This window comes from Staurois parvus, unplaced genomic scaffold (assembly GCF_062004578.1).
Source record: "Staurois parvus isolate SC_StPar_1 unplaced genomic scaffold, SC_StPar_1.0 ptg000132l, whole genome shotgun sequence".
In the NCBI taxonomy this organism is placed as follows: domain Eukaryota; kingdom Metazoa; phylum Chordata; class Amphibia; order Anura; family Ranidae; genus Staurois; species Staurois parvus.
This window is the reverse complement of record NW_028317928.1, coordinates 3,604,522-3,616,195: the sequence shown is the minus strand read 5'-3', so window position 1 is coordinate 3,616,195 and position 11,674 is coordinate 3,604,522. Positions and strand designations below refer to the sequence as shown.

The 11,674-nt window shown below is 44.0% G+C and overlaps 1 protein-coding gene across 1 annotated transcript in view; it reads right to left on the bottom strand.

Annotated features, from left to right (window-relative positions):
- LOC149466182 (uncharacterized) overlaps positions 1-11,674 on the bottom strand; it is a 40,869-nt gene that overhangs the window by 21,677 nt on the left and 7,518 nt on the right. Inside the window, 2 exon segments of the mRNA XM_089672712.1 lie at positions 4,469-5,623; positions 9,131-9,242. Of these exon segments, the coding sequence (XP_089528838.1) occupies positions 4,469-5,623; positions 9,131-9,242 (1,267 nt within the window).

The window sequence follows — 11,674 nt, the reverse complement described above, 5'->3', positions numbered from 1 at the left end:
GCTTTATAGGTTTTGTTTAGGATGGATGGTGTATATTTTATTATTTTTTATTTACATGTATTTTAATGGTTTTAATTATTTTGCTTTTTGGCAACAAGCACCATATTTACATATTGCATTTTTTGTTTTGGGTCCTCCAGAGGATTTACCCCCTATGTGTGTTTTACTAGGGAAACATGCTGCTGTGTATTTCTCTCTCTGTGTTTTGCAGACCCACATGGAAGAAAAATATATTTGAAATATATTTTAAAAATATTCTTCCCAAATATATTGACATATATTTGAAATGCTACAATTTTGGCCATATTCAATATATTTCAATATATATATATATATATATATATATATATATATGTGTGTCTATACACACTGCATGTTGAAATGCATTTTAATTACAAAATATATGAAAACTTTAAATTAAAATTAAAAATACATTTCAAATATACTGTATGTCTTTAAAAATACAAATCTACATTTTTGGAATGCATTTTCAAATATATGTAAAAATATATGTTGAAATCATTTTTTATGTGTTAAAAAAAATCTGAAGAATATATTTTTAAAAAATATATATTTTTTAAATATATTCTTCAGATTTTTTTTAACATATACAAAAGTAATTTTAACATATATTGACATCAATTTGAAATGCTACAATTTTGGTCATATTTAATATATTTCAAAATATTTCAATATATATATATATATATATATATATATATATATATATGTGTGTGTATGTGTATTGTATTTTTTATATGTTAAAGAAAATCTGAACAATATATTTAAAAAGAAGATATTTTTCAAAATATTTCTCATATATTTTGTAATATATAAAAAACACATTTCAACATGCAGTATGTGTATATATATATATATATAAATATATTGAATATGACCAAAATTGTAGCATTTCAAATATATGTCAATATATTTGGGAAGAATATTTTTAAAATATATTTCAAATATATTTTTCTTCCATGTGGGCAACCTGTGCCCTGCAGGCCACATGTGACCCTTGGAGCCTTCTAATGTGGCCCTCGACGTCAAGGTAAGTGCGTGCCTGGGGTCGGCAACCCAATGATCGCGATCTGGGATTGCTGACCCACCATCCCAGAGCCTAATAGTGCATCGAGTCAGCGCCGGCAGCTGAGGAAGCAGGGGGGCCGTGGAGAGGCAGCTGAGGAAGCAGGGGGGCCGCGGAGAGGAAGCAGGGGTGCTGCGGAGAGGCAGCACAGGAAGCAGGAAGGCCGCGGAGAGGAAGCAGGGGGGCTACGGAGGGGCAGCAGAGGAAGCAGGGGGAACGCGGAGAGGAAGCAGGGGGGCCACAGAGAGGCAGCAGAGGAAGCGGGGCTGCAGAGAGGCAGCAGGAGCCACATAAGCCGGTGCTTGCTCTGTAGCGCCAGCCCCTGTCTCAGGACATTTCTAGTAGCCTTGAAATGGAAAGTAATGCCAGCAAAAGCTAGAAGAGGGAAAAAAAAGGTCTGTGTATTAAACATCACATACACTGCACTTCTGCAATGGCCATATCAGCACCTATAAAAGGGTTAACAACTGTTAGGCTGCTTTCACACTGATCCAGGGGTGCACCTGCGGCTTTTCTGTGGGTCAGCGGCGCTGAGCCATAGACTTCTATTAAATCCTACAGGTCTGGTGCACTTTCTGAAAGGAAAAGCTGCAGGTGCACTCGCAGTGTGGGCAGACCACAGCGCATCACTGTGAAAGCAGCCTTAGAGGGGGTTCAAAACAGCAAGGAGGAAGTTACATTTGCGGTTTGGGGGGAGGGGGTAAAACCCCATAGTTGAGACATGTTTTTACCATACTTCCCCCAACCACTGTTGTAGAGTCAGAGGTTGCAATGGCGACCTCGCCCCATGCTCCAGGGGACCCGTGCGATCACATTCTGTTTTACACTAGGCAGGAAGGGTGGCGGGGATGGTATATACAGAAACCGATCCTCTCTATTTTCCTCCTGCTACCACTGCATCTCCTCCTCTCCCACCTGTCGGCATTCAGCGGCTGCAGGAGGAAAATGTTCATTATGCTATTCAAAATGAAAAAATGTGAAATTCTGATCCATTTCATTTCATCGTGGCCTGAGATGGTGATTACTAAATCACTTAAAGTGGAACTTTAGGGTGAGAAATAAAAATGGGTGGACAGGCAGGATTTTTAATGCAGAAGAGACATGCTTTGTCTCTTCTGCATTACAGCTACACTATATTGCCAAATGTATTGGTCCCGCCCTCCAAATCATGTGATTCAGGTGTTCCAATCGCCTCCTAGGCATGCAGACTGCTTCTACAAACATTTGTGAAAGAATGGGTCGCTCTCAGGAGCTCAGTGACTCCAAGCGTGGTCCCATGATAGGTGGCCACCTGTGCAATAAGTCCATCTGTGACATTTCCTGGGTACTAAACATTCCACGGTCAACTGTTAGTGGGATTATAACAAAGTGGAAGCAACTGGGAACAACAGCAACTCAGCCACCAAGTGGTAGGCCATGTCACATGACAGAGCAGGGTCTGCGCATGCTGAAGCGCACAGTGAGCAGAAGTCACCAACTGTAGAGTCAATAGCTAACAGTCAAGCATTACATATGTTGAACATTATGTGTGGCCCTTTGGTGTTTTCTGGGACTGCATTTGAGCCGCATTGCACCTGCATTCTAGTGTGAATGAGCCCCAAGGAGCATAACAATACTTGAACAAAAATAAGCCGCATGGTCGAGTTGCCAGAAAGAAGCCTTTACTGCGCCAATGCCAAAAAAAAGCCCAATGAGACATGTCAAGGTGTTGTCGGGTATATTGTAACCAGGCTTTTTGTGGCATTGGCAAAGTAAAGGCTTCTTTCTGGCAACTCAACCATGCAGCTAATTTTTGTTCAAGTATCGTTTATCAAATGCATATTTTCAGGGAAAAAAAATACACTAAAATTAATTTTAGTGCCAACAAATACAATATTATACCCAATTTTTTGGTAAACTTTAAAAGATCGGATTGCATCGAGTAAATAGGTTTCAAACAAGTCAAGCTCTAAAATTGTACATGCCCATAAAATCGCAAAAAAAAACTATGGTACCCTATGTGATAAACTAAAAGTTTAGTAAAAACATTTTTTTTAAAAAGTGTAAAAAATTAAAGATACACCCAAGTACTTAGAAATTTTGAGACCCCTCACCCCCAAAGACATGCACACACAAACATAAATGCAGATGTTGGGGACGCCTACGCATGAAAACGCTACACATGGTACATATGGCCATAGACCAGTCACCGTTCACTCCAAACTGATGACCTGTTAGGGATTTTAACCCCTAGGCGCCGGCGCCTCCCAGCCCTTTAAGGGTTCCAGAAGCTGGGAGGCGAGGCGGGGGTTTTAGGGTCATGTGACCGCTGTGATTCGCTGTCACAGCAGTCACATGATCGGGAAAGGTCCTGTTCGAAAGGGGAGATCGAATGTGCATGCTGGGAGTGCGCAGGGCGCGCGCTCTCAGCACATATGTTTTTTTTCTAATAGAACGCAAATGTGCGGCCCAGAACACATTTGCGTTCAGCCGGCGCCAAAAGGTTAAAGCTACGCCTATGAAAAACATAGGGTACGGAAGTTTTTTGCAGTTTCACAGGTTCACGCAATTTTAAGGCTTGACATGTTGGGTATCTATTTAGTCTTTGCATTTGTAGGCCCTATTATTAACTTTAATATATTTTTGTACAAAAATTGTGCATTTTCGTAAACCTTTGTGCTACAATTGTGTGACATAAAGAATTGGAACTACCACTGTTTTATTCTCTAGTCCACAGGTGTCAAACTGGTGGCCCTCCAGCTGTTGCCAAACTACAGGACCCATGAGGCAATTCAGGATTGACAGTTACAAGTGTTACTCCCAAAGGCAGAGGCATGATGGGACTTGTAGTTTTGCAACAGCTGGAGGGCCGCCAGTTTGACACCCCTGGTGTAGTGTATTATAGACAAAATCATTATGGATAACTCATGGAAGGTGTGTGAGATTGTGATTGAGGTGGGGTTATTGCAGGTCAGCTGGATGACTCAACAGGTTGTGGCTCTATTGCCTCCTCCTGACTCTAGAGGACCATAGAACCTTCCAGAAGTCGGTAAGCAGGAAGTTACAAGTTACAGTTACAAGCATGATTCCGAAAGGCAAAGGCATGATGGGACTTGTAGTTTCACAACAGCTGGAGGGCCACCAGTTTCACACCCCTGCTCTAGGGTGTCTGCATTCAGAAAATATATGTTTTGGGGGTTTTACACAATCTTCGGGCCTAAAATAATTTTTAAATATGTGTGCAAAAAAAATGCAACAATTGCTCTTGCAGTGAAAGGGTTAAACTACCCTGTGTCATGGGGAAAGAAAACTAGCGAAAACAATGCCAATAAAACTTGATCCTCATTCAAAAACTGAAACCTTTATTAAACAAGTTTGCATTCAACACGAATCAGTTTCGACTTTCAAGCGCCTCTAGTCTTTTGTGGCAGTTGAGATGCAAGGTGAGGGAGGACTTCTTTGAGAACTTTATCCCACACTTAGAACAGACATGCATGGTTTCAGCCGTGTGGACTTTCTCGTGCCTAATCAGATCCGACTTCTGGGGAAAGCCTTTGCCGCACTCAGAGCAGGTGTAGGGTCGATTGTGGATCTTGCGATGTACGTCCAGGTACGATTTGTCGGCAAACCACTTCCCGCATTCGGAACATATGTATGGCTTTTCCCCCAGGTGAACCTGCTCGTGTTTGATCAGTGATGTCTTCTGGGAAAAACATTTCCCACACTTGGCACATGGGTATGGTTTTTCTCCAGTGTGGGTCCTCTGATGGGATGTCAGACTTCCCATCTGGGTAAAACTCTTCCCGCACTCCGAACACGTGAAAGGCCTCTCGCCCGTGTGCGTTCTTTGGTGATGAACGAGGTTGGACCTTTGCGTGAAAGACTTCCCGCATTCGGTACATGGAAACGGCTTGTCGGTGGCGTGAATTTTCTCATGGTCGGCAAGGTACGCTTTGTCGGTAAATCCCTTCCCACACTCAGCGCAGCGGTAGGGCTTTTCTCCCGTGTGAAGTCTCTGGTGCGCTATAAAGGTTGACAGGCGCGAGAGACACTTTCCACATTCGGAACAGGTGAACGGTTTTTCGGACGTGTGAACTCTCTGGTGGTAAATAAGATGTGATTTGCAGGTGAAGCTTTTGCCGCATTCCACACATGGATATGGTCGCTCCCCAGTGTGGACTCTTCTGTGCATGCAAAAGTTTGATTTCCGGGGAAAACATTTGCCGCAGTCTTTACATGAAAAAGGTTTCTCAACAGGGTGAGTCTTCTGGTGTTCGATTAGCTCTGTTCTATCGGGAAAACTTTCATTGCAGTTGGAACACCGATACTTATCAGTCCCTTGATGGGCTACGTAATGGGTGGAAGAAGGTGAGCAATCAAGAAGACACCATTGGTGTGTATGAGGATTGGCTGGTAGATGGGCAATTTCCAGTGCTTGCTGGAGGTTTGGTGTAATAAGATCTTCATCCGATGAGTTGGATGTCATGTCATTGTCTTCTTCACCATCTGGAGGGACAATGGGTTGGGTCTCGTCATCGATACCATTATATCGTTTATCTGGGGATAAGAGAAATACAGCAAGGAAAATGTAAAAAGAATGCAAGTCAAAATAAAGAGCAAGATATGGTTTTATTGTTAGTGGCCTTCAACATCTCAGACAACCTCCAATCTGTGGTTCCTGCTGATTCACATGGCTCATTCTAAAAAGGCTCATTTTCCAGTTACCAGCATATCTTAGAATATTTTTTTAAAAACATGCAGAGAAAGCAAAAGAACAAGAGCATTTTCCTTTTGGATCCGCCCATAGGTTGCCTATATAGTGCAAGAATAATTGCCCGTTTGCATTGCGTTTATGGCGCAGCCCCATAGAGCCGCTGAAAGTGGACTGCCTAACATGTTTTGCTGCAAGCAGATCCCGGTGTGCTGAGTCAGTCCTGCTCTCTGATAATTTTAGGAAGTGATTTGTGCTTAACGTCTGCCCATAGTCTTTCGATGGTGGACAGGAGGCTTTGCTGATGCCGGTTAATGCACCCGTATATCAGCCTGCATCGGCGGCTCCTGTGCGGCTCCAGGGAGCCCAGCGATCCGAATGTTGCCCAGGCACAGTGGATCCCAATACCGCTGGTTCGAGCAATCACATGGTGTTTTAAACACCAGAAAGTGAAAGTAAAGATCGCTTCTCTCTGCTCTCAGTGTGCGGAGAGAAGTGATCCTGCAGCCTGTGAGTGTAAGGCAGCCTGTCAGGCCACAGTGTCCCTGATCACTGCCGCAGTGTAGGGACAACAAATAATGCAGCCGGACCCTTGTCTCCTGTCCCAGTGCGCACAAAAACACCACCATACTCCATACCAGAATCCTGATCACCGCCATACTCCATACCAGCATCCTGATCACCGCCATACTCCATACCATAGTCCTGATCACCGCCATAACCCTTACCAGCATCCTGATCACCGCCATACTCCATACCAGAATCCTGATCACCGTCATACTCCATACCAGCACCCTGATCACCGCCATACCCCATACCAGCATCCTGATCACCACCATACCCCATACTAGCGTCCTGATTACCGCCATACCCCATACCATAGTCCTGATCACCGCCATTATCCATACCATAGTCCTGATCACCGCCATAACCCATACCAGCATCCTGATAACCGCCATACTCCATACCAGCATCCTGATCACCGCCATACCCCATACCAGCGTCCTGGTCACTACCATACCCCATACTAGCGTCCTGATTACCGCCATACCCCATACCAGCATCCTGATTACCGCCATACCCCATACCAGCATCCTGGTTACCGCCATACCCCATACCATAGTCCTGATTACCGCCATACCCCATACCAGAATCCTGATCACCGCCATACTCCATACCAGAATCCTGATCACCGCCATACTCCATACCAGAATCCTGATCACCACCATGCCACATACCATTGTCCTGATCACTGCCATACCCCATACTATAGTCCTGATCACCGCCATACCCCATACCATAGTCCTGATTACCTCCATACCCCATACCATAGTCCTGATCACCGCCATACCCCATACCATAGTCTTGAACACCGTCATACCCCATACCAGCGTCCTGATCACCGCCATACCAAATACCACAGTCCTGATCACCACCATATGCCATACCACAGTCCTGATCACCGCTATACCCCATACCATAGTCCTGATCACTGCCATACTCCATACCAGCGTCTTGATCACCACCATAAGCCATACCATAGTCCTGATCACCGCCATATGCCATACCATAGTCCTGATCTCCACCATACCCCATACCATAGTCCTCATTACCGCCATACCCCATACCATAGTCCTGATCACCACCATACTCCATACCAGCGTCTTGATCACCTCCATACTAGCGTCCTGATCACCGCCATACCCCATACTATAGTCCTGATCACTGCCATACGTCATACCACAGTCATGACCACCACCATACTCCATACCAGCGTCTTGATCACCACCATACTCCATATCAGTGTCCTGATCACCACCATACCATAGTCCTGATCACCGTCATACCCCATACCATAGTCCTGATTACCACCATACCCCATACCATAGTCCTAATCACCACCATACCCCACACAAGCATCCTGATCACCACCATACCTCATACCATAGTCCTGATCACCGCCATACCCCATACCATAGTCCTGATACCGCCATACCCCATACCAGTGTCCTGATCACCACCATACCCCATACCATAGTCCTGATCACCGCCATACCCCATACCAGCATCCTGATCACCACCATAAGCCATACTACAGTCCTGACCAAAGCCATATGCCATACCATAGTCCTGATCACCCCCATATGCCATACCATAGTCCTGATCACCGCCATACCATATACCATAGTTCTAATCGCCATACGCCTTACCATCACCCTGATCACCGCCACACCAGTGTATGGCACTTTAGAGTCCCAACTGATCAATTTTCAGATATATATCCCATAGTTTGTAGACTCTATATCTTTCAAACAGACTAAATAATATCAACTGTTTAGCATTATTTTCACCCCAAAAATGTAGCAAACTACATTTTGGCCTAAATTAATGAAGAAAAATTATGTTTTTTGCTAAAACTAAGCAAAAAATTATTATTTTTTTTAACTTTTCTGTCTTTTTTTCATTTATATAGCAAAACATAAAAAAAACCCAGTGGTGATCAAATAGCACAAAAACAAAGCTCTCTGTAAAAGGTGGTGATAGACTCACAAAGGATAAAATATCAAAAGGCACATCATGTGAAGTGCAGCAAGGTCCAATCAACTGGATGATATCTGTGTTGGGATTTGTAGACCTCCAAATGGTTGACGCATTTCGAGGCTTAGCTTCTGAGGAAGAGGCTAAGCCTCGAAACGCGTCAGTAATTTGGAGGTCTACAAATCCCAACACAGATATCATCCAGTTTGATTGGACCTTGCTGTACTTCACATGATGTGCCTTTTGATATTGTATCCTTTATGAGTCTATCACCACCTTTTATACAATAAATTAATTTTTAAAGGTAATGCACAAAAGGTTAGCTTTGGGGTATCAATGAAGTCCTCCCTCTTATTTTGACAAGACATCAAGGAGAACAGAACCCGTTTGTTGTCATTGCTTCACAGAATCAGACCGATGGACTGGCTTTACTATTTTCATATTTTACTTGGACCGTCAATCAAAGGCTATTTGTCTTAAAGGACCAGTCCACCTAAAAGTGACATTTTAATTATAGGTGATGCTTGGTGGGCTGAGGCTTCTTCCTTTGTCTTGGCTACTCCACCAGTGAGATCTCTCTGCTATGTTCCTGACTCTGTTCCTGTCCTCCTGGGAGATTTGAGTGTTCCTCTCCATTTTTGTGTGTTCCAGCACCTCCTCTTACATTCAGAATAAATCACAATTCAACAGGGATGGTGGGAACCTCTCCCAATGAGCACAGTAAGTGCCTAGACCTAGTGCAGAGATCTCACCAATCGACCGATCAATCAAGGAGGATCTGGGACTCTTCTCTGGATTTAGTGTTTATTCCTCACCTGTGCTGATCTCTGGAGGGGTTTCTTCTTCTTTACACGGGTTGTCCTTCCTCACATACAGGTCTTCTGCTTCCTCTTTAATTTCAGCTTTAACATTCGTTTGATATTCAGCCTGATAGATGGAAAAAATATAAGGCATTACTTACATAGTTAGTCTGGCTGAGAAAAGACACAAGCCCATCCAGTTCAACTATTAAAAAAAGTTAATCCTACACCCACAGTTGATCCAGAGGAAGGCAATAAAACCCAGCAAAGCAGGATACAATTTGCTCCTGCAGGGAAAAAATTCCTTCCTGATCCCCCGAGAGGCAATAGGATATTCCCTGGATCAACTTTACCTATAAATGTTCTATCCATTTATATTCTGTGTATCCAAGAAAGAATCCAGGACTTTCCTACAGCAATCCACTGAGCTGGCCACAACCAACTCTTGAGGGAATCTATTCCATATTTTCACAGCTCTTACTGTGAAGAAACCTTTCCGTGTTTGGAGACTACATTTCTTTTCCTCCAGACGTAAAGAGCGCCCCCTTATCCTCTGTGATGACCTCGGGGTGAATAAGTCTGCATTAGAAAATATAAAGGTGCCCATTCATAAAAAAGAACAATGTCTCCTGAGCTGGCCAATCAGATTGGTTTAAAGAGGACTTGTACTGTGCTATGCTTATAAAAAGGACAGGCACAGAGGAAAGGCTCGTCACCAGTATTGCTCGTGGTCTCCCTGCAACTGACTTTTTCACCATTGCAAACTTACCACGCTTTGTTCTGCACTGTGTCTCTATAGGTAGGTGGCCATCTTGGTGGAGGCAGGGCTTTTCTTCCTCTGGTCAGAACCTCCAGCACGGAGAACTAGTAGTCAGAGGCAGCAGTGCCAGAGATCTCACACTGCAGATATACAGCTGGGGGGGGGGGGGGGGTGTCATAGAAGTGCCCATGTACACTCACATACCAGAAGTGCAATGCTATTTTTTTAGGAGGAATTCCAGACAAAGAGGCACATTTTCCTGCATTCAATATATCTGGTCTCCCCGGACCCTGCATTCACTATATCTGGTCTCCCCGAACCCTGCATTCACTATATCCGCTCTCCCCGAACCCCGCATTCATTATATCCGCTCTCCCCAAACCCCGCATTCACTATATCTGCTCTCCCTGAACCCTGCATTCACTATATCCGCTCTCCCCGGAACCTGCATTCACTATATCCGCTCTCCCCGAACCCTGCATTCACTATATCCGCTCTCCCTGGACCCTGCATTCACTATATCTGGTCTCTTCGAACCCTGCATTCACTATATTCGCTCTGCCCGGACCCTGCATTCACTATATCCGGTCTCCCAGCACCCCGCATTCAATATATCTGCTCTCCCTGGACCCCGCATTCACTATATCTGCTCTCCCCGGACCCTGCATTCACTATATCCGCTCTCCCCGGACCCTGCATTCACTATATCCGCTCTCCCCGGACCCTGCATTCACTATATCCGCTCTCCCCGGACCCTGCATTTACTATATCGGGTCTCCCACAGTACACACGACATGGGAATGCAATTATTTTGGTAAATATAAACTGCTAAATACCTTTTCTCATCAGCAGTATATAGCAGTCTTGTGACTTCTATCAGTGTCCAGCAGGGCACTGGTTAAGCCTGTAGGAGGAGTTTTCATTCTCCCTTGATTGTCCTATGAGGCTACATGATCCTTGACCCTCTGTCTGGACAGGGCTGATTGGCCCTGTGCTGATCACATGCACTCTCCCAAGAAAAAAAAAAACCTCTCTAGCAACAAACACCATACTGAACATGTGCAGAGTGCCTCCTAGGGCTCTGTACTATCAGCAGATGAAATGGAGACAGTAGAAGACAGGATCAGAGAAGACAGGATCAAAGAGCCTTTTCACACAATGTGAAGGATTAATCCCTTTGGTTCCACAGTGAGTATAACAAGCATGCTTCACTGCATATACAGACTGTTGTGGGTTTAGTACCACTTTAAGGCTGATTATAAATGTACACCAGGTACACACTGTTACAGTACGTAATATCCAACACAAACAAAAGTCATGGCCATGAGAAAATACAGTTGAGGAGATGTATCAAACCTGGAGCAACCAGAACCCGGAGCAGCTGTTCATTGCAGCCAACCAGCTTCTGTCTTTCATTTTCAACTCTTAACTGAACAAGCTAAAGACTGAAGCTGATTGGTTGTGATACACAGCTGCTCTGGGTTCTGTCTGCTACAATTTTGATCGATTCCCCCTACTGTTTTCAATGCAGCTTGTTCGAGCTAAGACACTTCATTGGAATGCACTGGAAAACAGTCTTGCAAGCTACATTTTGTGTGATTAGACCAGTATTTTACTATTCAAAGAAGAACTCAGGGATAGGCAAAAAAAAAAAAATCATCCACTAGTACACCCCCTACACAAAACACTAAACAGGTAATAGCATTTTGAAAATTCTTACCATTTAGGAGAAAATTCTAATTGAATTTTCATGATCTCGTCTCTGTAATTCAAAAAATAACAGCATCTGCTCCTCCAAA